We start from the raw sequence: 26,486 nt of genomic DNA, 5'->3' as shown, positions 1-26,486 counted from the left end.
CCACCACGGACCCGTGTGTGGCTGCCGCCCGTTGGCTGAAGCACAAGCCACTGACCCGACGTGGCCCAATCGGAGGCCGGGTCGGTGGGTGGAGGGGCGGGCCGAGCACGTGGGCGCGGCTGATGCAACCCGCCGCGGTTGCGTCACCCGGCGTGGCGGCTGCGGTCGTAACTCGGTGTTCGGTGACCCTTCCCGGGTGCGCTGCGTTCAGCTGGACCGCTGCCTGGGTCCGGGAGATCAGGGCGCCTTAGGCAGGGCCGTGCCCGCCGACTCCCGGTTTGGCAGCCTCTGCAAATTGTTCCCTCACAAAGCAGCACCCTGGCGTCAAGTCCCGCTTCCCCTTTCTGGTCCCCGGGACGGACGGACGGAGGGCCAGCGGGACCTTCAGCCTAACCTCGCGGGGGAGGCTACCCTACCCCTACCCTATTTGCGAGCCCGCCCAGAAGGCCGCGCCCAGGCCCATTAGAAGGGCGAGGAAGAAGCTGGGCATTTCTTCCTGGGACTGAGGGCATGGAGGCATCTGACCCAAAGTTGCCAGTTCATCCGTGGTCTTGGACTTGAACGTTACACCCTCCAGCGCGAGACATCACGCTATGAATGGCAAGCAGGCCACAGTCCAGCTTACATACAGAGACACTGGAAAAGGGCCCCCACGTTTTAGGCTGCTCACAGGTGCTTCCTTTAAATTGGGGCTGAGACAAGGCAGGATTCTCTGGATTTTAAAAATGAGACCCCGAAGGCCTCTATGAAGTAGGCCCTCCCTCGCTCCCTTCTGAAGGAAAAAAGGTCTTGAAAACCAAAACTGACAGTGCCCCGGCCCGTCCTTGTTCCAGTCCTGTTGGGACATCTGTCTTTTGCGGGTGTGTCAGGAGGTTGGCAAGGGCCGGATGGTAACAGGAGGGGCCTGGTCTGTTTGGTGGGTGTAGGACCAAAAACAGGGTGGCTTTGTTACCAAACAGCAGTTGGGGTCCTGCTGCCCACCGCCACCCTCTAGGCAGAATTCCAGAGGCAAAGGTTTGGTGATAAAGGAAAGGAGTCTTTATTCAAAATCACAGCGATATGGAAGCAGCCCAAGGGTCCATCAGTACATGAGTGAATAAAATAACTATGGGACATTGACATACTGGAATTCTACTTGGCCATAAAAAAGAAGAAAATTTTACCCTTTGCCACAGTCTGGATAGACCTGGAGAACATTATGCTAAGTGAAAGAAGCCAGTTAGAGAAAGACAAACACCATACGATTTCACTTATATGTGGAATCTAATGAACAAACTGAACTAACAAGCAAAACAGGGAAACTCAGATGGAGAACAGATGACAGTAGTGGGGGGGGGCGGGGGGAGGTTAAGGGGTGGAGGGATTGAGCAAAAAGGAAAAAGGACTCACAGACATAGACAACAGTGGGGTGACTTCGAGGTGAAGGGGGATATAAGGTGACTAAATACAATCAAGAGTAATAATACAATCAAGAGTAAATAAAAAATATTTTTTAAAAACTTCCCAATTTTGGAATAACAGCTTTCCACGTGCATTAGTCACTTAAGCCTATCAACTGAGGCTAAACTAACTCTTTAGTTACAGCTTTAATCACTTAAGCCTATCAATTAAGGCTAAGCCCTAACACCTGAGTTCTATCAGTCCCCCTGTTGGTTTTAATTATCTCATTTCTATAGGGATAGTTTACAAACTAAAACAACATAAGATACAACAGCTGTACAATTTTGGATGAATGGGAAGCTTCTACCTCAAAGTCTGTTCCCTCTAGAACACCCAGAGAAGAATAACCCTGCCACCCTCGGCCAAGCCAGCCTGATCCTAGGCTGCACCTGGCATTCCTTCCCATCCAAAATACTCTGTTGGGAAGCGCAGGCAGCTGCGTAGGATCATCCAGGCATCCTCGAGGAAGAAGAGAGCCAGCCCTCTCTTTATTTCTGTGCACTCTGGAGGTGTTCAGCTTCTCAGTCATCCCATCCCAGACTGTTTACCATTGCCCCCTGTGGCCCCTCCCTACTTCTCCCCCATGATCAGATCAGATCTCTCTGTATCAGCCTGAAGGACCGAGATTGACTGTTTCACAGTACCGGGGGCTAGAAGTCTGAGATGGAGGTTTGGGGCAAGGTTGGGTCCGTCTGAGGGCTACAAGGGAGAGTCTGTTCATGCCTCTTTTCCTATTCAGCGTCTGGAGTTTCGCCAGCCATCATTATGTTCCTGGGTGTGTTGCTGTATCACCCCATCTCTGCCTTCACGATCGCGTGGCTTTCTCCCTGTGTGTGTCCCTCTGTGCATGTCTGAGTCCCAGTTTCCCCCCTTCCTGTTAGGACACTGGTCATATTTGATTAGGACCCACCCTGATGGCCTCATCCTTAGTTTTTGCTTTTACTTTTATTGCTGTTTATTTTATGCTGCATTTACTCCAGGCCATCTTCCGTTTCTTCTGGGGTATCTTTTTCTTCTGTGCAACCTCTTCTTCTGGTGTGAGAACAATCTGCTCTTTTCCAGTAGGATCGTCTCAGTGTGGCAGGGACAGCTCACACGTGGGTTCATCCGCCCGTGAGCTCCGTAAGTTCTGTGCTGCATCTCCGGAGCTTCGTTCACCTGGATGTGCTCAATGACCGGAGAATCCACATCGAAACCCTTAAGTTCAACACTGCTCTCTGCATTTTTAAGCATGTGCAGCAAAAACTCAGCACTTCTTGGGGGCCACCCACCCTGTGTCCAACCCCACTGTTTGCCTGCGCACTCCTACTAACTCCACCATCCTAACGACGGGAACGGCACATGTTGCTTCTGTAAAGAACTTCAAATACTTGGTGGCTTTTCGAATATGCATACCCTCGATGGTCTGGGCAGTTTCACGAGTCTTCTTAAAGTGAACACGAAGATTTGAGCCTCTTGGTTTGCATGATTTTGTGGGGTTTTCTGGGTCAAGTGGTGAGGGAACCATTTTCAGAGGTCACCTCTGGTCGCTTTTGGAAAGAGCTCATCTTAATTCGATCATTTCCAAATATGACCACATGCATAGGTAGTGGGGTTAGAACTTAAAACCTCCTTTTGGAGGACATGATTCAAACCACAACAGCTGGCCTTAGGATAACACAGAACCCGGGGCGGTTTCTTTTCAGCCGGCTTTACATTAAGAAAGGAGGTAGAGGGCTTTGGGGATCAATTGTCCCCACGCTCAGCTTTCTGGAATTGTTGTTTTGTCCGTGGAGGAAACCTGGCTTTGTGGGCACGGCCCCTACCTTGGTTTCATGCCCTGTGGCCGACATGGGGAAATTCTGAATAACTTTTGAACGAGAAGCCTTGTGTTTTCCCTTTTCACTGGGTCCCACAAGTTATGTAGATTTTCATACATCAGGATGACAGAAAACGACTGATTAGGATCTGGTAGTCTCCCAACTAGCTAGACACTGACTGATGGCGCCAGGCCAGATAAAACAAGCCAGAGGCCTTAGAGGGAGCAGCCAGGCAGGACAGAAGAGGTCCAATGGGAAATTAAGTATGGCGCACAGCCCGTGTCCTCTAGCCTGCGGTGACCAGCACCAGGGCCCCTTATGGTAGCGAGCGCACCGTTTCTCCCCGGTGGTAAAAGCGAAAGGGGTGTTTTTCCCCTTGGGGAAGAGGCACTCCACTGCCTGTATCCTCTCTGGGGTTCTGTCCCAATGAGACAGCCTCTGAGAAAGGTCTCCCATGGTTTTGCCTAGAGCATCTTTAGAAAGAACATTAAATTCAAGTCAATAAATGTGCCAGGAATAGCAGGGTGACCCTGCTATTCACGAGTGACCCTGGTCTCAGTGACCTCACAAAAATCATGGGGACGATAAGACCGCACAAAAATACAGAAAGCAAAGACAACCCCAAAGTCTCCTCCATTCCCGAAGGACTCGTGAGTACATCAGGGGACTTTACTCAGGGGCGGAGAAGAAGAGGGGAGCTAGAGAAAACTTGAAGGAAGAGGTAGAATGGAGAGGAAGGATGACATTTGAATAAAAACAATGCTGGCAATCACAGGTAAGCCCCACCTGGAACTTATATACAGAACTTGCTTGGGCAAATAGAGCTCCATGGTTAAGCTCAGGGGCCCAGGGCCAGGCGGCCTGTTTTGAAACTCAGCTTTTGCCCCTTTTGAGCTGTGTGACCTTAAGCAAGTACCTTAACCCCTCTGTACCTAACTTTCTCATCTTTAAAATAGGAAGGAGAAGAATAGTATCGATTTCAGAAGGTTGTTGTGAGGCTGAAATGACAGAACACTGTCAAAGGTCTTGGGATGGATCCAGAGCCGGAGGAAGGGCTCAGGGAATGTTAATGATTGCTATTTATGGAACTACGTGTCTGGGCCGGTGGTTCTCGAACCTGGCCGTGAAGCCGAATCCCTGAGGAACTCTTTTTTTTTTAAAGTGAATTCCTGCAACACCAAGTACTGACGGAGACGCAGAGACACCAGAACTCTCCTCTGTGGCTGGTAGGAGTGTCAAGTGGGACACCCCCATGGAAGTCGTCTGTCCGTTTCTCATAAAGTTAAACACGCACGCACCCACCCCACGACAGCCGTCGCTTAGAGGGATTCACCCAAAAGAAATGAAAGGCTTGCACGAGAACGCAGATGGCAGCTTTATCCACCAGAGCGCTCAAGACAGGGAACCGTCCGTGTGTCAGTCAGCAGGAGGCTGGATGGGCGAACTTGGTGCGCCTGCACCGTGGAATACTTCTCAGCGGTGAAACGGAACGAACTACCGACCCGTGCAGCGACGTCAATGGATTTCAAAACCGTGCTGAGCAGAAGAACCAGACCGAAAGCACACATATGATTCCATTCAAGTGAAACTCTAGAATAAGCAAGATGGACCGTGGCGACAGGAAAGAGATGGTGTGCCGAAGCCAATTTGTACTGGCTCCTCGAACCAACCGTGAGCTTCTCTCCCCCATGCTGCCTTCAGTAGCGTCAGGTTGGTGGCTTGATGTTGGCCCTGGTGGGGGTATCGACACCACAGAAATGAGCAAAAGCCATGAAGCAGAGTTTGTACCCACCCCCCCATCCTGCTTTTACCCACACCCCACTCACTGGGCATGAAGGAAATGTCTGGGTTGGTGAAATGTTCTGTCTCGATCAGGCATGGGTTACGTAGGCATTTGTCAAAATGGACGAAGCTGTACATTTAAGATTTGTGCGTTTCACTGCATATACATTTAAATCTCAACTCAACGTGTAAAGTAAAGGTTGGGTGTCTGGGTCCCATTTCAGGCCTAGCAAATGGGGCCTGATGCACCCAAGTGGGCACTGGGCCCAGGGCCAGGTTTGAAAACCACTGGTCAGGCATGAGAGTAAGTACAGGGTTTATTTTTAAATCACAGTCGTGGGAAGAATTCTTGGGACCAGCTCAGGAAAGGCCTGGCAGGGCCACCCTTGAGAATGTGGACCTTCTCCGTGGGCCACGGGAAGCGTTTGAGCAGTAGTCGGGGCGGCTCGGAGTCCGTGTGCATCCCGCATCTTTACGGAGTCTGAATTTCACTGCGAGAGACTTGGGGCCGGGAGACCGGCTGCAAGAGGAAATGGAGATCAGCACTAGGATAGACCCAAAAAGGAAGAGTGGGGGGAAACGGGGGTGGGGTGGGGGGGGAAGACACTGCAGAAATAAAGCAGGCGGGAAAGGGGCTTGGTAACAGGTTGGTTTGTGAATAGAGATACTAACAGCCAATGCCATGGAGTGCCTACCACCTACCAGAAACACGGTTTCAGCCTCGTGTGGCTTGATTCATTTAATCCTCACGGAAACCTTCCTTATGGAGGAGAATGCTATTATTGTCATCTCACCGTTGGGGAAACAGAGGCACAGGACATTGAAGTAACTTGTACTGGGTCACAGAGCTAGTAACTCTGAAGTTATCATTTTTTAATTAATTGGTCCCAGGGTATGATTTACATACAATAAAATGCATCGATCTTAAATGCACAGTTCCCAGAGTTGTGGCAGGTGCGTTCGCACCTGTAACCCACAGCCCTGTCGAGGGAGAGAATTCCCATCAGTCCAAATGCCCTCTGGTGTCCCTTCCTGGTCCACCTACTCTCTGGCACCACTCCTGGGTCCGTGATTGCTGAGCCACACCAGCCAGGGCCATATGTTTTTATTTTAAACAATCTGGTGCCTTGGGCCCTACCAAAGTTCTGTACTTTGTGCTTGGAACTCTTGTTTTTATTTGGTATTTAGAGAGTCCCCCACATAATTCAAGCTCTAACCAGTAACCCTGCCTTTATGGTCAGTGCTACAGTTCTGATCTGACCACACACACACACACACACACACACACACACACACACACACACACACACACACACACACACACGAGCCATCTTCCTGAGCCCGGGAAACGGACGTCCTGCTGTGGATTCATGGACTCCATCCCATGCCACGCTTGGACCCACGCTGAGCCAGAAGCAGCTTGCTTTCCTCACCAGAGGTAGCTCCCCAGGCAAGTCCCCCCACCCCTTGCCAGGTAGAGGGGAAGTGTTGTCATGAAGGGAGGCGAGATCTCAGACAGGGGTTCCCAACCTTGGAGGAGAGTGGCACCGCTTCCTGTTATTTCCTGGCCTTGCCGCCTGTCTCTTACAAGGGCGTGTTACATACGTATTTTAAAAATCGAATCAAGTGACAACTGAGCTGGCTTTTGAGCACCCCGAGTGTCTCTTGCGCAGGAGACATCAAGGGGTGTGGCTGGTCAAGGCTGACCACTGGGCTCAGCAATGGGCACTTTCAGACTCAGTGCTGATGCGGTGGAAAATGTGCCCAGGGGCCATTTACTCGACAAGTTAGGCATAGAGTGACCACATGACCCAGCAGGTCCACTCCTAGGTATAGATCCAAAAGAACTGAAAGCGGGCGTTTGAACAAAAACTCGTCCATAAATATTCCCAGCAGCCACTATTCCCGAGCCAAAAGGCGGAAATGACTCAAATGTCCAGCAACTGGTGAACGGATAAACAAATGTGGTACGTCCAATCCAATCCAGCCTTGTAAAGAATGAAGCACCGATACACATACAACGTGGATGACCCTTGAAAACATGCTCAGTGAAAGAAGGCAGACACAGAAGGCTGCGTGGCGTACGATTCTACCTACAGGAAATATCCAGAACAGGCAAATCCACAGAGGCAGAAAGCAGATTAGTGGTTGCCAGGGGTTAGTGGGGAGGGATTGCTTAATGGGTCCAGGATTTCCCTTGGGGATGAAGAAATGTTATGGAGCTAAATAACGGTGATGGTTGCACAGTACTGGGAATAGACTAAATTATATACTTTAAAAGAGTTAAATATTTTGAAAACTATGTTTAAAAACCTACTTGGTTCCTTGTGTTCTACTGAATGCTATTTCCCAGCTTTCCCTCCAATGGAGAGAGGAACCCAAATAAAATGACCACTACCCCACAACAGACTCCTTCCGAATACCTCCAAAAGGGGCTTGGACCCTGGACGGGGTGGGAGGGCGGCGGCTGCCTGGTTTGAGAAACTCACAGAGTAAATGCCTTACATCACCCGTGATTGCAGGGGCAGCCCCCTCCAGGTTTAGGGCTCTCCCTGGCTGCCTGGGTTTGGCTCCGAGGCAAAAATGACCCTGCTCTCCAGGCTTGCATCCTGGGCAAGGTCATGGCTGAACACTGAGGCCCAGGAAAGCTCAGAAGCCCACATTTCCCATCCCATCCTAGCTACTTGACCCTCCCTTTTCTGATAGCAGCCCAGCATTTTACTCTAAAGAGAAAAGAAAAACTAACTCATTTGTTTTAAGATTCATAGCCTCTCTTCGTGAACCTAGACTTCTCCCAGTACTGTAAGGGGAATTTTGATTGTGTGTTAGTCGCTTTTCTTTCTTCCCTAGCAAAACCCCCAGCTTCCTCCAGCTGGTTTCTGACTAGTGCTAGCACTCAGGCAAAGAGGCAGAAATCGTTTGCAGAAACAGCCTTATCAGTGGTGGGACTTTAATCTCCTCCATGACATTAATTCTGCCTGCTCAGCCCCCCTGTTCCACTCCGGGGGAGTTTTCCTCTCTACCAGGCCATTCCACTGCCCCCTCCAGCCCTCCTATCTCTGACCTGGCCCGGCCAGCCTTTCCCATGCCAGGCCACTACAATCTCCCCATTTGTAGGAGTCACCCCAGGTCTGGCTCCTTGTGGGCAGGCACCTTCCCCGCTTCCCAAAACCTCCTCACGATTCACCAACCCCACCTGTCTCCGAGACAGGACACTTGAGCATCTCCCATTTCATTTTGTAACTCTGGCGTGAAAAACACTGTCTTTCATCCGTGCAACGCTCTGCGGGCTGGCCACCCTGCCAGGTGGCTCTTCTCCAGGCTCCACCTACATGGCATTTTTGGAAACTGAATTTGTTGTGGTTCCTTTTCAAGCAAGACACTCACGTCATGCTTTAGCTTTCAGTCACAGAAGGAACCCTCACTTCGAAGGGGGAGTTAGTTACCAGCGAAGCCCCTGGCTGGGCTTTCCTGGGCTCTGTTGCCGTGAACACTTTTGAAGTTGGCAGCTTTTTTTTTTTCTGACATCCTGAGCTATATACAGCTACAAGTGAAACCTGGCTGTTTTGCATGTATTTGGTGCAAAACCAGCCAGGTGGTTCTTCTGGAACACTCCAGCTGGTCTCACCCCTGTGAAACCCACCTCTCCCTGGCCATCCAGGCGAGGCCAGGTGGGTATGCCAAAGGGAACCCAGTCTAATGGGGCTCTGCTTGGGCTAATGGGGCCACAGCTCTCTCTGTCTTGGAGGTGGAGCTCAGAGAGCCTATTGGGTGAAAAGTGGGTTGTACTGTGGTTACCTTAAAGCCACGACAGGTCGGGGCAGGAACTGAAGGAGAAGACGATATTGGGAGGGGAAATTGGGTGCTCACTGGGCATGAGCAGGCGATCCGGGGTGCAGGGGTGGGAGACATACGTGAGGAGGCCCTGCTGTGGGGGCTGGGGCGGCTGTGGGCTGGGCCCTCAGCGCTGATGACCCACCTCTCTGAGGGTCGGGTTTTCTAAGCACAGATCGATGGGAGAACAGCAGGGAAAATACTTCCCACCGCTACAACTTACTAACACAGGGCATTCAATCAGCCAAAAGCACAGAGAGCCCTGCTGTGGACCAAAATCTCTGAGCTTCCCAGTGCCCAAGAGGCCCAACCACGACTTGCAGAGCATTGGAGAGCCACCCCCACCCCCCACGTCAGCAGGGAAGAAGGAAGTGGTGAGCCACAGGGTGGGGGGGGACCGAAGAATGTGTTCTCCATCCCACCCCCCAGCAGCTGCAACACCGACCAACCGTGTGTGGGCCCAACCAGCTGGCCAGAGACATCTGTTCTGGCCAGCTCCCTCATTGCAAAGAATGAGGCCCAGAGAGAGTAAGGGGTGTATCGAGCTCACACAACCAGTTTGGGGGGAAGATGGAAACTCAAATCCAGCTCTCCTGGTGGCCAGCCTGTGGCTCTTCCCACTCAACCTCTCTACCCCTTGGTTTGAGGCAAGATTAAAAATCCGGGGAGACCTTCTACAAAACGGAAGAAAACACAGTGCCCGAGAGTCTGCAAACACATACAAGAGGAGCAAAGGGAAATAAGTGTCTCCATGAAATCTGCATGTAGCAAGCTGGCCACATGACCTCTAGGCCCAGTGGAAGCTCAGAGAAAAGTTCAGTCCGGGTTGAAAAAGCAATACACTTAAGAGTTTTTTTCAAAACCCTTGGCAGAGTTGAAAAACAGTGTGTTCCAAAACAAGTAAGTCCTATTCCTAAGAGAATGTATTTTTTATTCATTTTATTGTTTTGACCTCTCTTAACTCAAAGCTACTTTTTCCTTCAAAGCTATTATCATCGTTAAAAACTCAGTTTTCCAACATAGTGAAATTTTGTTTTTGTTTTGTTTTAAGTGCCGGGAGCCAAAGTATTTTCTGGTCCTGGATCAGGGTCTCCCCGAGGTCTGGAGAGGGAGCCCCCCTTTGGCAGGACATGGTTTTCCATGAGGCTCTAGAAAGGCAAGTATTCCCTGATCGAGGTTTCCCCTTATGTGGAGCTGGGGGACAGGGCTGTTGGTCCCAGGTCCACTGACCGACTCAGAGGCAGGTGCCCTTCTGAGGTTCCCAGGTCCCTGGGGAGGAGAGGAGCTGTCACAGTCAACACAGCAGGGAGTCCTGGTAAGCAAAAGGCCTGGGAGACCAGAGCCTTTGTTCTCTGCAGTGACATGAAATGCCATGTCCTTTCGAGACAGGATAGTAAGAAGCTAGGAAAATTTCTTGGCAAGTGGAATAGGGAAACTGAGACAGATGGCTGAACACAATGGCCTCGCAAATTATAGCCAGATCCAGAAGGTCACCTCCTTAGAAATGACGTCTAGGCCTCACCCATATTGCAGCTCCAGGCCCAGAAAAGCAGCAAAACCAGGTGGGCGACACCTGGACCAGCTGCAGTGATAATGGCCCCCTGCCCCGGTACTGACCAGGGGAGACCACGGCTTGGAAAGGGCGCACCTGGAGAACTGATGGATGTTCTGCTGAGACCCTCCCCTGAGACCTCCCCTAAGATTCCTGCCTGAAAGAGATAAAAGCCTCAACACAAAGGCCCCAGCACACACGCCCTTCCTCAGGGAGCAGCCTGCACCATTCCCTTTCCCTCCTTTTTCCTCCACTTCTTTCAACACAGGCAGGCGTCTCCTAAACTCTCAGGCAATGGGCAGCTGGCAGCTTGTCCCTGGCTACTCCCCTGAACCCGTCCCCAAGGCCACCTTTTCTCTGACTTCCCAGTGAGCTGAAGAAGCCCAGCCTGGGCTCTCCTGGGGCTTCTTCTGTGCTAGGCCTTTCCTTGTTTCACTGTCTGCAGCTTTAATAAATGGATCCTCATAGTCACCTGGACACGTGTTGTGAATTCCTTCCTATGCAAAGTCAAGAACTCACATGCAACAGCTGGCCCTGGGCAGACCTACTCAGGGCCAGGCCCCTCACTGGTAACACTTTGGGTCCAAACCCTAAGAAAGAGATTTTTGCCTTCATTGCTAAGTGGGTGCTTCAGTGGGCTTGGAGGGCGCCCACAAGACCCAAAGATGCCTCGTTCCTTCCCCCGCCCCCTTGTGCTACTGGAAAAGACCCAGCCCACCGAGTCCAGCAATAGCTCACCTTATGCTGTGTACATGCATCTGGAGCTGAAACGCCCTTTCAGGGAGCCTCGCCCTCCAGCACTGGGCATCTCTTAAGTTCAGCCTGCTCTTGCATCCAAGCTCGGCTGGTGCAAGTGTTCTGGGGGTGTTCAGTCCTTGGGAACCCGAACACCCTTGCACAAACGAAGTCCATCATCCCCAGGTTCTCAACTCTGACCCCTGTCCTAAGACCACCCACACCACCACTTGCTTTGTCTTTTACCTGTGGCTCCTCCTTCCTGTCCTTTCACCTGGCCTTGGGCTGGATGTATGCCTCTCCGATCAGTTGCTCACTCTTGGCATCTTTATACACCCCCAGGCCTCTGCTTCTCCACTCTCGACCTTCACCATGCCTGCATTCCTCACCAAACCTGCATCCCCCACCCCCAGCCAAGCCCAAAATTGAGCACCTTCCACAAGACTCCCTAAATCTTGCCCCTCCTTCGAAGCTCTTTCTTCATACGCCCACCGTCACTGTCGATAACCCTCCAGAGTGCTGTTTGTGAGCTCCCTCCTTTCCTCACTGTGCGATGAGGCGGCCAGTGTTAGTCAGGCCCGTCACGACCTCTCTCTAGTGTTTTACACCACGGGCCCCCACCCACTGGTGGGTTTCAAACTCATTTTAGTGGATTGCAACCGACGTTCCAAGGAGGAAAAGAATCAGAACAGCAAATATTGGAGCACGCCCCCTATAGGAAGGGTGAGTATTGTTTGGGGGCACTTTCGTTTCAGCGTGTGCTTCTTCCACGTCCCAGTGTAAAATATATTTCTTACTGCAGGTTGCAGCCCCCAAAAGTTTGGAAGTCCCTGGTCTACCAGAGAAGCAGCCAAAACACTGAAGACACATTGTTACTGAAAGTGAGGGGACTGAGAGGTGGTTAAAGAAATTTGCATTATCACGGAGGTTCTGAGGGCCCTTCATCCCTCCTGTAAGAGCTATAGGTGTGAGTATGTGGGGGCACTCCCTCTCTGACCTTGGGAGAGGCAGGCATGGTCAGGGAGAATTCCCAGGAAATGTTTGGAGACACGGCCAAGATGCACACCCAGCGCCCTCACTCAAACTTGTCTATAAATCAGAGGCTGAAATCTTCATTTGTTGTAATCAAAATCAAAAGAAATTAAAAGGACTAGGGATCTGCCAGGGAATTTTCCACCCAACCTCAAATGCTGCTTCTCCAGCCCAGACAACATGTCCAACGGGAGGGGGGTCCAGCCAAAGTTTGGAAATCTACCAGCTTCTTCAGTCGGGTCATCAGAGGCTGCTGCTTAGAATGTGACGGCGCATGGGTCTCTTCCTGCGGAGCGGTGGCTGCCCCACGCCTCCTCAGCCTTGGGCAGGCACGGCCAAGCTCGGCATTACTGGCAGTAAAAGGTGAGCACGTTTTCCTGGTTTCCTCGGACCAGGATGACAGGAGGTCTGAGGTCCTGGGACAGCGTCTCCAGCCAGGCCATGTACAGCGAGCTTGGGCACTTCCCCTTCCTGCCTATGGGCAAGGTGCTGCGAGACAGGAAGAAAGGCGGACAAGAAATTACCTGGGGGCCTTCCGCTTGCAGCCCAGCTTGTGCTTTGCTTTCTGAACAGCAGCTCTGCCTAGTGACCCCGTCAGAGCTGCTTCTTCCCAGCCACCCTAAGAGTGACCCCCAACTCTCCTTAGAAGCATGACTCCAAATGGACCTTCAGCCGCGAAGCATTTCTGAACACAGCCATGGTCTCCAAGGCCCCCATGATCTGGTCTCCCCCGCCAGCCTCCCCAGTCTCACCTCCCACCACCCTCCGCCTTGCTCACAGCCCTGCAGCCACAGTGGCTTTCTTACTGTCCCTAAAAAAAAAAAAAAAAAAAAAAGCAAGCTTGCTCCTGCCCCAGGGCCTTTGCACCTGATGCTTTCTCCACCCAGAAGGCAGTGCCCCCAGCTCCTGACCTAGTTGGCTCCTTTGAATCACTCAGATCCTGGCTCACATGCATCTCCTTTTCCGGTCACCCCCTTCCAGAGCAGACTCCCACCTTCCCACTGTATCACCCTGTGCCACTGTCTTCTCAGCACTTCCCACAGTCAGAACTCTCTTTCCATTTGTTTGTTTGCTGTCTGTGTCCCCCCACTAGAATGCATGCATGCTCACTCACGGGCAGGCTGGATCTGACTCACCACCCTTCTTCCCGTTCCTGGAACTCGGAGTGATGCAGGTGGGATGTTAAGTGGGTGACCCCACCCACCGGGCTACTTGAATCAGGCCAGCCTAGCTACTCCAGCCACACAGCTGCCTGTGGCCGCCATGTGACGCATTTAGCTGAGTGTTCTTGTCCTGCCCGCAGCCCTGTAAGCAAGTGCTGGCACCAGCTCTCCGCCCTTGCCTTGGGAGGCCCCTTGTTTGAACTGCAATGCTGTGCGAACAATGAGCTGTTCCTCAGAGGCTGCTCAGCCAGATTTGCAGGGCTATTTCAGGCAGTGACTTTTTCGCTATGTTGAGATTCCACGAATGCATCACGGTGACCCCAGCTGGCCTGCTCTGGGCTCTGGAAGAAGCCAGCATCGTCTCACAGAGCCAGATGGGGTTACAGGAAGTCGGGGCCCCAGGACCTCACACAGCACAGTACCTTGTTTGTTTTCCCAAAGTAGGTCCACAGGTATTATTTCACCCAAACCTCAAAACAATGCTGGGGAAAGGGCAGGACCGCAGCACTGCCCTCTCCCCCGTCGGGCCCTGTGACAGAGAAGGTGTCTGGGTTGCGGCATTGCCACTTCCTCAGCCATGTGGCTTTCACAGATGGCTCACTGGCCCTGAGCCTCGCTTTCCTCTTCCCGAGAGCGTGGACTCACACAGCCCCCCCCCAGGATGTCGGGCGCTCGGAAGGAGACAAGCACACCCAGGGCACCGAGCAAGCGTTTCATCACATCAACAGGGGTTCTTGTCACTTGTTGTTATTTACCAGTGTGAGGCGACTGAGCCTGTGAGTGGCGGAGCTGGGACTTGACCCAGGTCCGGGGCTCGCCCACGCCAGCTGCCTCTGCTCACTGCAACCCCCTCTTCTGCTGAGAAGGCGAATGGAGGTCCCGAAACAGCTGCCCCTTATTTCAAATTCCACCCTTGTGGCTTCATTTGGAACAACACTCCCCTCTTTTAAAAAGCAAAGTCCCCAGGATGAGGGGTGGCAGGCGGGAGCAAGGACATTCCATTACCCAAGTGTCACCTTAGTTAGAACGAATTTGTGTCGGGTGACTCTCCAGGGAAAGGGAAGTGGCATGTTGAAGACAGACTTCCTGCTGGAACAGTGATGCCAAAGGCTGCAAGTGCCCTCTGGGAACCATTACATCATCCTCAGGTGCTGCATTCGGAGACTTCCAAGGCAGAGCCCATCCACCCCAGGGAGGGACAGGCTCCCTCTGGGCTCAGCCCAGCGCCAGGCACCGACACTCTATTCCGGCTCACGGGGTGTATACGCTTTAAGCCACTTATCTTTAGAAATAAAGCCAGGCCGGCACAGGGGACTTTTTGTTCAGAATCGCATCTCTGAGCCCCAGAGAGAGGCAGCCTTGGATCTAACCGAGATGCAAAGCAGTAACCCTGCGTCAGAGACAGAACCTTGACACACTTCAAAACCCAGTGCCTGCTTCCCCGCGGTGAGGTCCTGGGCAAGCTGCTTAACTCCTCTGGGGCTCCGTTTCCTCATCTCCAAAGTGTGTGTGTGTGTGTGTGTGTGTGGTGGGTGTGGGTAAAATAGAACCACTTCATAGAGTTTTGAAAATTAATAAGGCCCAATACCTTCAGTGTCAGGCTCAACCAATAAAATACAATGTTGATCATTACTATTTGCCTTTGAGGAGGAAGTCTTTATAGAAAAGAGAGGGCTCTAGACCCCAAAGTTAGACCAGAGATCAGGTGGTTAATCCAGGCTGCCGGGCTGGTTACAAGCCTGGTTTATCAGCAGTGCTGGTTAAATTGAACTTAATCAGATAAACTGCTGATTTGTAGGCACTAAACAACCAAATTCTGCCTCAACCCTGCTCTAGAAAATGGTCCCTTGTGCTCCGAAAATGCTAGAAAATGTGATTTTTGTCCTTTTACCGAGGCTTGGGAGGATTTGGGGTTCCTCAGAATTTCTGGGGAATGTGGGTCTCTGGACTCCATCCCAGACCCTGATCTGGAAGGAATGGAGGAACTTGTCATTTTTGACAGGCCCCTGGCGGTTCTGCCAAAGGTGATCCCCAGAGTGAACTTCTAGAAGGACGTCGGGCTGGAGATCAGTGACACAAAAATGCAGCTACCTGTCCTCCCAGAAGAGTTGGCCAACAGCCAGTCCCTCTGGGCAACAGCTGTCAGCTGCCACCTGGGGTGTGACATCATGTGCCAGCGGCTCCTCTAAGCCTACTGGACTCAATGGTATCTGTGTCGGCTGACCCCACAAAGGCTGTAGGGTGGGGGACTGGCTTCCCCTAGGAGGCCTGGGGGTGGGAGGAGAGAGAGGCGCCAGCAGGCGGTCGCCTCCCACCTGCTGGGAGCCTGAGTCATTTTAGGGGCAAATAACCTAGAACCATGACGTGTCAGAGTGAAAAGGCATCTTGGAAAGCACTTAGTTTAGCTGTTGTCTATAAGCAGGGAAACCGAGGCTCAGAGAAGCAGGGCTGTGTGCCCAAGGCCTCACAGTAAGCTACGTGCAGAGACGAAAGGCAACCCCGCCTCCCTGAACAGAGGCGGCACTCAGGACAGGGCTGCGCGGCCTGCTCACGCACCCCAGGTGGCGCACACCAGGGTCCACAGCCAAGCAAAGGCTGGGGAGCATCCCAGGGTGAAGCCGGTCCCACCGCCTGGCACTGTGACCCCGTCTCCACCCAGGCCAACCTTGCCCTAGGGACGCAGGCCAGGCAAGGGCCAGAGGCTTGGAGATAAGTCCAGCCCTTTTTCTCACCCTGGTTTCTACATCAAAGGAAGCATTTTCTGGAACAAAAACTGATCTCCCTCAGAGCCCCAGGAAGCCTGGTTTCAGGCAGAACCAGTCCCACAGGCCTGCAAACTGCACATTTGCACAACCCTACAGGGGTACTTAGAAGGGTCCCATGCGGGGCAGATCTCACTCTGCGCTTAACACCCCGCTGACCCCGTCTTAACACTCTTCAGGTTTGAACAAAGGGCCCCCGCATTTCAGTTTTGCACCAGGGCCTCACAAATTGTGTCTTCGACCCTGCTTTCAGGGCAAGGAGAAAAGCCGGCTCCACAGGCTGCGGCAGAACTCCCAGGTGGTCAGCCCCAGGAAACGTAAGAAAGGCCAACATTTGCCTTGGCAGACACCCCCATCACCTCTGAGCTGGCAGAGGGGACTCAGGTGGCATCCCTGGCCACGTTCTTCCTCCTGGCCTCCAAGAGAGTACAGCCACCGTGAGACCCTTTCTGTGCCACCGTCACCGTCCACTTACTCAGCCTTGGCCAGTACCCACCGGAGGCGGCGCACTACTGGACACAGGCAGCAGCCACAGAAGCCTGAGGGCCTGGCGGGCATGGAGCCCGAACAGTGGGCAGCGGCCTAGGCCCCTGCTGCCCAGGCTTGGTGCCAACATTGACTGGGGGTGGCCTAGGGCCAAAGAGGGCTGGGTGATCCCCAAACAAGCAGGAATCGATTTTCTTCTGGAACAACCTGGGTCCCCTTTGCCAAGCCGAGTTTGGCAGCAAAAGGCAAGGGCAGATAAGGGAAAAGCAGTGGTGAGGGGCGTCAGGGAGGCCTGGCTCCGGCCAGCTGGCGCTAGCAAGGGGACAATTCTGAGATGTCCTTGATGAAATTACAGCAGGCCAGAGGGCGGGAGGAAGAGACAGGGAGGGAGGGGTCAATCCATTAGCAACTGTAAGGCAAAACCAACAAAAGACTGCTCCCCCTCCTGAGTGTGTTTGGGAAGGTGGCCTAACTTCCCAGTGGCCATTTCCACCCTTATCTAAAAGAGGGAGTGGCCAGGCACAGCCCTCCAAGCCTAAGCGCCAGGCTCACTTACAGGTGAACTTTCCAATCTGCCGCCCACAGCCAACCCTCGGGAGCAGACGCTTCTTCCTTGAGCTCTCCTGTGCCCCACTTCGAAATTCTTTCAAAACAGCTGAGCTCTCTCCCCTCTCCTTGACGTATAAAAACGCTCAACAAACCCAGGACTCTGGACAGGCTGGCTTCCACCCAACCAGGCACAGCTGTGGGGATTTAGCCCTGCCCCAGGGCCTGATCTTTTTCTTCTCTTCCCTTTTCGCCACTAGCAATGGCCCAATAATCCCTTTCTTTTAAAAAGACTTCTGTCCTGGAAGTTAAGACCTTTGTTTAACAGCCCTCAGGTGGGACGTCCCTAGTGAGACAAGCCAGGAAGCCAGGACAAGTGGAATAGGGACACAGCTGAAGAAACTGACCGAGGAATTTACAGCCAGAAGCCAGAGACAGACGGTCACCTCCCTAAAGATGACATCTAGGCCTCCCCCGCACTTCAGCTCCAGGCCCAGAAAAGCAGCAAAACCAGGTGGGCGCCACGTGGACCAGCTGCAGTGACTAACGACCCCCTGCCCTGGTCACTGACCAACCAGAGGAGACCAGGGCCCTGAAAGACACACCTGGAGAACTGATGGATGTTCCCCTGAGACCTCCCCTGAGATTCCCGACCTCTCTCAAGAGAGAGATAAAAGCCTCAAGATCAAGGACCCAGGGTGTGCTCTCTGACTTTCCCTTCCCCCTTCCCTTCCCCCACAGGCAGCTTCTCCTAGACTCTAAGGGTCCCCAGGAGACTTGCCACTGGGGGAGCCATGGGCAGTGGCAGCTTGTCCCTGGCTAACCACCTGAACCTGTCCCCAAGGCCCTCTTTTCTCCAATTTCCCAGTGAGCTAAGGCAGCCCAGCCTGGGCTCTCCTGGGGCTTCTTCTGTGCTTAAACCCTTCCTTGTTTCACTGTCTGCAGCTTTAATAAATGCACCCTCATAGTCACCTGGACTCATCATGCTGGAAATCATTCCTACACAAAGTCAAGAACCCACACATGACAGCTGGCCCTGGGCAGACCCCTCCAAAGCTGACGCCCTTGGCCTCCAGAACAGGCTTCTTCTCCAGCTACTCACATGACGACCAGAGCAGCCTCTCGGGAGTAATCCAGCAGGATCTCATTCAGCCTCACCTGCCGCAGGGACTGGGGAAAGGGGGGAAAAGCCACTCCGTCACTCCCCCCCCCCCCGCCCCCATCCCCAGGAGCCGTCCCCACCAAGCCCAGGATGCATGCGTTGCTGCCTCCGAGAAGGAAGGGCACCCTCCTTCCTCCTAGTCATGAGGTGCCAAGCTCCGCTCCAGGAGAAGCCAGCCCTCCTGGGTTTTTCCTCCCCTGGCCTATTACCACAGCCAGCAGCACGGGGCGGGGGGGCGGGGGGGGGTAGAGAGAGCGTGTTACATGGCTTACTGATGGGATTACTGATTGTTCAGAGGGAACTGAGTGAGACACACTGACTCCCCGAGCTCCGCTTGTGTGCCGAGGGCACTTCACAAGGGGGACTGGAGTTGGGGGGGGGCGGGGGGCAGACAATCCTCCCCAACAGGGCAGGAAGCCCAGGGCAGGTGAACACAGGGTCCCGACCCAGGAGAGCGTCTGCCTGTCCCCCCGCCAGGCCCTTCTCCCTTCCACACCTTGAGTCTGTTCTTGTTAATCTCCTCGTCCGAGATCTTCCAGGGACAGTCCCGCCTCAGCTCAGCAACAGTGGCCTCATCCTTGAAGCCATCGTTCAGGCGGAAGGGTGCGATCATGTCCTCGAACCGCTTGGTGCTGCGGACAGAGAGCAGGTGAAACCAGATAAGGTGGTCCAGGCTCCAAGGAAACCAGGTCCCTGGAAGGTGCCCCAGGGATACCCTTTCCGGCTGAGCCCCATTCTGACACTGCCGTTAACGAGGAAGCAGCTTCCGTGTGGAACTCGGCACTGATGGCACTTCCATGGGTTGTCCCTGACCGACGGGCTGGGACCCGCCTCCATTCCCCTGACCGGGCCCAGGCGTTTACTGGGCGCTGCTCTGTGCCAGGCTTGGTGCTGCACACGGTGAACAAACTCGGCAGTGTCCCCTGACCTCCCAGGTCTTGGGCTCTGCTGGGCGATAAGTAGGACCAGCAGTTTGATGGAGGCACAAACCGGGTACCAGGATGGGACTCACAGGGGCCCGGAAGGCCTCTGGACCCCAAGGATGCCTGTCCTTCCAAAGCCAGCGACACACAGGGCAGGGTGCTGGAGTCAACAGAGCAGAAGGTGCAAAGGACCTGAGCTCAAGTGTGCTTGGTCTGCTTGAGAAGCACGTGGCGAGCTGGGCACGTGCAGGGGAAGGCGGGGCGGGGCGAGGCGAGGACAGACAGGGACAAGGGGCCAGGTACGCAGGCCTTTGGTATTTGCCCTGAGTGAGACAGGAAGCTGTTGGGAGGGGGGCAGGGGGTGTTCTGTGTGATCTGACTGCTGTTATTAAAGACAGAAATGCAGACTGGCCAGCATTCAGAGGCAGCCAAGGGCAGCCACGTGGATGGATGAGCTCACCTGGGGACAGAGTAAAGAGAAGAGAAGAGGGTCCAGGGCCAAACCCCAAGGAGGCCAGCAAGTGCCACTCAGCTCAAGAAGGAAGAGGCAGCAAAGGAAACTGAACACCGGCTGAGGTGGGAGGAACCAGGAGAGGGTGGCGTCTCAGAAGCCAGTAGAATTGCTCCCAGAAGGATCACTGTCAGATACGGAGGAGAGGTGGGGGAGAGGAGCTCAGCCTGTTCTGTGGGCCTGGTGGTGACGCTGGCAAGAGCAATTTCAGTGCGTCAGTGGGGTGGAGGGAGGTGGGGAAGGAGGGGTGGGGAGGACTTGGCACCATCTCTTTGGGGATGTTTGGCTGTGCAAGGAAGGGGAGAAGCACTCTGGGAGGTGGAGGCAGAAGCTGGGGCAAAGCAAGAGGTGTTAAAGAGCAGAGATGCTGGGTGGGGCCTGCGTGCACTCTCGCTGCACCGGGAGGGTCTCCCCTGTCTCTCTGAGTTCATGGCCTTCCGCCAGGCTTGGCTCCCCCACCGGCAGAGGGGACCCTATTCTCTTCTGCATCTGGTGCATTTCTGCAGCATTCCGGTGGCTCTGGAGTCCTCCAGCCCGCCCTGAGCTGGGGTGAACCCTGGACAGCAGGGCTGGGAACTGCTCATCTCCCCTCTGCAGCCCCAAGCACAGCCCTGAGCAAACAGTGGGGGCAGTACATCCATCGCCATTAAACAGTTCCTTGTGGTGGGAGACAGATGGGAGAGAGAAGGGCTAAGAGGTCAGGGTGGCCCTTACTTTGTTGAGGAGACCAAGTCCTCTGAGACTTCAAATAGACTGATTTACATAAGACAAATCCTACTGTAAAAGTCTTATTTTAAGAATATGAAACTGAGTGCTTGGGAAAGTACTTCTACCCTCCCTTCTGACTCCACAGTGGAGCCTCGCTGCAGTTCACATTGGGGTTTGCTCACAGTCTGAGTGCTTGACATTGCGTGGAGGGAGGAGGGCAGTTCTTGCCCAGGTCAGTCAATATCTCCCCCACTCCATCCACTGTAGCATTAACATAACAGGGGGCTGCAGCTGCCTGCTTCTGCCTCAGGGCCTTTGCACGTACCTTTCTCCCCAGTGGGGCAGAGCCTGGCCTCTGCTGTAGCCCCTACAGAAGGAGCTGCTCTCCCACCATGCATCTTGGAGCATGTGACTCTGCCACCTGTGGCCAAGGCCAACTGGATCAAAAGAGGTCCAGAAGTGGGATTTCCAGTAACCTCTACCTTGGCCTGGCAGGAGGGGTGAGCTGGGCCAGTCATATTCCTTTTTCAGGAACTTAAACTAGGCAACTCCTAGAGAAGGGGGCAGTTTGACTGCATAGAAAGGTCAAGTGCAGGGCTCCAAAGTCACATGAGGAGGCAAACGCCACACACCCAGCATGTACTGAGCGCCGGCTCTAGGCTGGGTGGCGTGGTAAGTACATTACACAGATCGTCGCTAAGACCGTGGTTCTCCAAGTGGGGTGCCTGGGCCAGCACAGAGAGCCTGCTGGAAATGCAGGTTCTCAGGCTCTGCCCCAGACCTATCAACTCAGAGTCTTGGGGGTGGGTCCAGACAGGCAAGCTGGGTCTGTGCAAGCCCTGCAGGTGATTCGGGTACCTGCCCGAGTTCGAGAACCACTGTTTTGTGAAAACACTCCAGGGGTTGGAGAAAATCCCGAAGACCAGTCTCCGTGGAAGGTAAAAGCAGCCTTTTATGAATAGCCAGAGCCCTGGGCTTGTGAGGCATGTAGCCGGAGACACCCTTGGCCCTTGCGGATGGAACACTGGCCTCTGCTCAGGTGGCAGAACAGCCATGATCTGCCACCTGCAAGTGCTTAAAGGGCACTTGTTCTAAGAAAAGCATCAGTTCGTTGGCCTCCAGCCCAGGTGTGCTCCTGGCACAGACCGGAGCTCTGACATGCAAAGGAAGGGACCCAAACACGAAAATAAACGGCTGCAGACTCCGACCCTTCCGCTTTCGTTCTGTGAGCCCCGCTTGGTGGGGGCAGGAGGGGCAGCCCCTCTGCCCTTGGCTCACCAGAGAGAAGGGGGCGGTGGGCAGAGGGATGTGCAGGGAACAGGCTGGCCCTTTGGCCTGGAGCCCCCCTGCAGAACACTCACTGCTCAGCCCGAGGCTTCTGGTTGATGTCGGGAAGGACGTGCACTTCGTGGAATCCCAGTCGGAACTTGCTCAGCAGAGAAACGATCCTGGAAGGTGGGGATATTCTTAAATGCATCTGTTCATTCCATGAATTTTCATCGCTTGTCTGGCCAGAGGCTGTCACCTGCCAAGCCCCCAGCCAGGCCCACCCTCTCGTACTTAGGTAGGAGATTAGTGCAGGTTCCGAGCAGAGAGCCCTTCTGCAGGATCAAGCCACAAAGTCAGAGTACATTGTCGCTTATTCAGTGGGATTTGCTGCCACATCTCCAGGCTACTGAAGTCCCCTCTTGCCTCACCATGGATGGCAGCCCGTGCTTGGAGGGGGCGGGGGGCAATCGCCCTGCAGGATTCTAAGCGATGCCTCATTTCCCAGGAGGAGGGGGATTCTCCATCCTTCATTTCACACAGGTTTCTCTTGAGCAGATGTGTGAGTTTAAAACGTAACACCCCTCCCTGTCTGGGCAGGACTGGGGCCCCTGCATCTTATCAAAGGAGACAGGACACCCACACAACCTCTGAGATGGACAGAAACCGGCTCCTGCCCAGCGCTCCCGCATCGCTGCTGCGGCTTTGACTGAGCTTAGCCACCTGGGGACAGGGGCAGAGGGTGAGGAGTGCTGAGATGGCCCTGGTCCCCGCCAGTGCTCCCCACTTACGCCTTTCTCTCCTGGTCCATCCTGTTGATCTGGCCGCCCACAAACACCCGGATCCTGCATTTGCTCCACCTCTTCTTGCGGCCAAGCAGGTAGGGGATGAGGAGGGTGAGGCCTGGGCCCCGGGAATCAAGAGGAAAATGCTCTCAGAGTGAGCATGCTCTGGGGTCTCACCCCTTCCCCTCTCCAGGCCTCAGTTTACCTGATGTATGATGGGCATGCTGGCTAAACCAGAGAGGCACGCAGCGCTCTGTGGGCACGGGTTTATTTAGCCTGCACCGTGCTTTCACGTAAGTGAGCGGGCATTCAATAACGGGCAGGTTTCCCATGCAAATCAGGATCTCTGGCATTTCTGGACGATTGACAATTGGCCCAGTGCGTGGGAGCCCCTCATCCCTCCCTAGTATCTCTCCACACAAGGCCAAGGATGAGCTGTCGCTTATGGCTGCGGAACCTTGGACAAATTATTTCACCACTCTGTGCCTCAGTCTCCTTATTTGTAAAGGGGGCTAATAATAGCTCCTACCTGGGGATCATGGTAGGTGAACCCACGTGAAACACTTAATGTCAAGCATATAGTTTAAGTGCTCGATCCTATTAGCCATCACTAATAGAACACACTCTATCGGAGCAGAAACATTTTCTAGCTAGGATGTTATCAAAGGTCGGAACAATAAAGCTGAGAGTCATATGTTTCAAGAAGAATGGGAGACATTACACTTCCTTGGGAAGTAAAGGAGACTCCTAAGCTTTCCTGTGTGCCAGCCCGTCCTCCCCATTAATGCCACATGCTGTGGCCCGTGCGGCCCCTCTAGCCTGAAGGTTCCATCTCACACTGACATCAGCTCCTGCCCTGAAGTCCCTATTTTACAGCTGAAAAACTGGAGGCCAAGAGAGGGCCCAGCCAGGCTCCCCCAAGCCCAGTGGTGGCCCAGGGACACCTGCCCCCTGTCCAGGGCTCTGAGGTCCCCCCAGAGGCCTTGCTAAGAGTGGCAGGAAGGGCCGGCCGAGCAGCCGAGAGCCACGGAAGGCAGGCGGCCAGGGCAGGGCAGGTGTTGAGGGTGCTGACCTCCGTCGTCGAAGAGCCAGTAGATGTCGATGGTCTTCTTGCCCTGTTCCGACTGGAAGACGGTGCTGGCCTGCTCCTCCCGCACCAGGGCCTCTGGGTCCACTGCAGGGGCAGAGGGGCTGGTCACCGAGGAGCAGAGCACGTTCAAGTGCCCGAGTCTGCCTGCAAATGGCCAGCTGCCCAGCCAGGGGCACTGGCGGTCAGTGGGGATGTGTGCCCTGCTGAGGGCCTGCGGGGGGGCTGGGGGCGTGGCCCAGAGCACTGTCAGTGGCCCCTCTGACTCTAAGACTCTGGTTTGCCCCTCAGAGATGCCCAGAGGGTGCCCCCAGCTCCTGCATGGGTCGGGGGGAAGGCTGAAGGAGAACCCTGCCCCTCCCCTAACATTTGAGCATGGCCAGAGAGCCTTGGCAGAGGTGGGGCACAGGCGTGGGTTCCCACAATGCCCAGATACCGAATTCCCAGTCTTTAATACTGCCCAAGCCGCCGCCCTACCCCCAGAGACCCGACCCCAGAGGCCTCAGGCGCCTCCTGCCCTTGACCAAGCTCCCATGTGACCCCCACTAGCTGCCACGCAGGGTGAGAGTGTGCTGAGCCTCCAAGGGGGGTGGGGACTGACGTGGGCCAGAGACAGATGGCCTGGCCCTGCTGGTGCTGGCGTCCTTGCCGTCCTCTGCTGGGTCAAACACAGGGTTAACTGCAAGAGAGGGACAACAGCTGTGTTCCCAGCCCGGCCTCACCTGGGCACTTCTGGTTCTGCCTCTTCCGGGCTCCCCCTTCCACAAAGAAGAAAGTCCCGACATGGCACCTTCCACTGATCTGGCTTGACCTCCTTCTGCCCTGACTCTTCTGGCTCCAGCCCCACCCGGCTTCCCTCCGCCCCTCAGACAGGCCGCCCTCCTTCTCTGCAGCCCTCAGTAGTGGGTGTGCCAGGAACGGGGAGCAACTTTCCCCAGGACCCCCTGCCCAGGGAGGGAGTCTTGACCCACGCCCTGTGCTGGTGATACTGTCTGAAGTGACTCGTGGGTGCCCTGCATGTCCCACGAGAACGGAAGCTCCCCAAGGGCAGATTCAAGTTTGCTCCCTTCTGCACCCCCAGCGCCCAGAAGCACATCTTCGGAGCTGCTGCTGCTCTGTAAAGACTGTTTGCAGAAATATTCACCCAACTGCGCTGTGCCAGGAGAGCCCGGGCACTCCGTGACAAGACCTGGCCCTGCCTGCGGCAAACAGCGCCCACACTTTCAGTCTCCCAGCAAGCCCCCCGACAGTTTCCATATATGTTGTTTGTTTCACATGAATCCAGAGCTTGCGTCTTCACATGGGACTTTAAATGGGAAACCCACCCCTACTCCGTGCCCTGGTGATGGTCTCGGAGGGTTTCCGAGGCCCTTATGTGCGTACTTCATATTCCGATGCGCTCGGGTGGGCGTTCTCCTCTCCCCTCTTTCCTTCTTTCCCCTCTGTTAGGTCCTCCTTAGCCCATCTGGTTACAAAAAGCCCTGACCGTGATTCCAGGAGCTCTGAGCTCTGGTCTGCCCTCAGCTGGACACATGACCTCGAACTGATCACTTCCCCTTTCTGGGCCTCAGTTTCCCCACTTGGAAGCCTGATGAGCTCAGATGGACCACCAAAAGCTGACTTTCTAAGGGTCTGTGATCTTTATTCCTTACTCATTTCCCCTTCTCTTCCCTCTACCACTTAAAAAAAAAATTGGGTTCTAGAACTTCCTGGGAGCCTGCCCTGATTTTGGATGGGGTGCCAGCAAGTGGGGTGTGCACTTACTGTGTGCCTGCATCACCTCTGAGACATTGAGCCCCTCATGCATCCTCATGACACACACGCCATAGTTGAAATCAAAGGCATCGCTGGAAAAGAGGAGGTGGGGTCGGACCCTCAGCCCCAGTGCCCGGCCCCTAGGAGACCAGGTGTCTAGAGCCGGCCCTGCCTCCCACCACCGGCTGTCTCCTTGCTGGGCCTCAGTCTTCCTATCTGGGAAATGTGCAGGCAGAACTGGAGAGTCCCCAGGACCCTCTAGCTCTGTGGTTTGTGTACCGTGGATCCCGTGGACCCTGCACTCGGGGGAAACTGAGTCAGACCCGTCTCTGAGCCAGGTCTTGTCCTCCTAATACACTTGAATAACCCTCACAGTTCTGCCAATTCCGACCCTCCTTTCACAGACACAAAAGCTGGGTTGTGGGGGGCAACCTGCCCTTGGTCACACCCTACAGAGTGGCCACTGCGGTTAGAATTAAGCAGCTGAGACTGGAAACGCTGCCCGAGGGCACAAGGTTTTCACCTAAAACAAGGTTTTCACCTAAAAAAAGGTTTTCACCCACGTGCTCAGCTTCTCTGCAAAACTGGAAGGTTTGGCAATACTGGGCCCATGTTTCCTCCTGGGCACAACTGGCTGGAGCCAAGTAGCTCTCCCCCGTTTGCCTCAGTCCCCACTGCCCCTTATAGTCCCACACCTGGGTCACTTGGCACTTTGTGTTACCTGCCTGATCCCCTTCTCAGCTTTGACCCAGTGACTCAGCGTCACATGTCGCAACCGCTTCCCCGCCACTTTCCAAGGACTGGAACCCCAAGGCCCAGGTGAACAGACCCTGGGCCCTGCCTCTCACGGGCCCTGCCTCCCACGGGCCCTCACTCACTGCAGGATGCCGATGTAGTCCTCCACCGTGGCCGGGTGAGCCGACTGCCAGTTCTTCTTGAACCCGACCACCAGAATGTTGGGCTTCATCCTCCCGAGACCTGCGGCCTGTGGGGGGTGGGACGAGGTGAGGACTCAGGCCTCACGCCCCTGGTTCTGGGGCTAGGGTGGGGCTCTCTCTCAGCCCCAGCTGCCCTCTCCACCCTGCAGCGCCCACCCAGGAAACATATCCCTCTGCCTAGCTCCCATTTCTCTCTCGAATTATTTCTCATAATAAGGGA

The 26,486-nt window shown here is 54.4% G+C and overlaps 1 protein-coding gene across 2 annotated transcripts in view; it reads right to left on the bottom strand.

Moving 5' to 3' along the window:
- Positions 1–12,227: 12,227 nt before the first annotated feature.
- Positions 12,228–26,486, bottom strand: part of SLC12A3 (solute carrier family 12 member 3) — a 28,743-nt gene continuing 14,484 nt past the window's right edge. For both annotated transcript variants that reach the window (XM_024551541.3, XM_024551542.3), the window contains exons 18-26: positions 26,207–26,313; positions 25,338–25,420; positions 24,175–24,252; positions 23,559–23,660; positions 22,493–22,604; positions 21,797–21,883; positions 18,790–18,925; positions 18,234–18,301; positions 12,228–12,663 (exon numbers count right to left, since the gene is read on the bottom strand). In XM_024551541.3, coding sequence (XP_024407309.1) covers positions 12,522–12,663; positions 18,234–18,301; positions 18,790–18,925; positions 21,797–21,883; positions 22,493–22,604; positions 23,559–23,660; positions 24,175–24,252; positions 25,338–25,420; positions 26,207–26,313 — 915 coding nt within the window. In that variant the 3' untranslated portion in view covers positions 12,228–12,521. The remainder of the gene's footprint in view (positions 12,664–18,233; positions 18,302–18,789; positions 18,926–21,796; positions 21,884–22,492; positions 22,605–23,558; positions 23,661–24,174; positions 24,253–25,337; positions 25,421–26,206; positions 26,314–26,486) is intronic.

The sequence above is a fragment of the Desmodus rotundus genome, chromosome 12 (assembly GCF_022682495.2).
Source record: "Desmodus rotundus isolate HL8 chromosome 12, HLdesRot8A.1, whole genome shotgun sequence".
Classification (NCBI taxonomy): domain Eukaryota; kingdom Metazoa; phylum Chordata; class Mammalia; order Chiroptera; family Phyllostomidae; genus Desmodus; species Desmodus rotundus.
The sequence above is the reverse complement of the archived record's forward strand: the minus strand, read 5'-3'. Positions and strand labels throughout refer to the sequence as shown.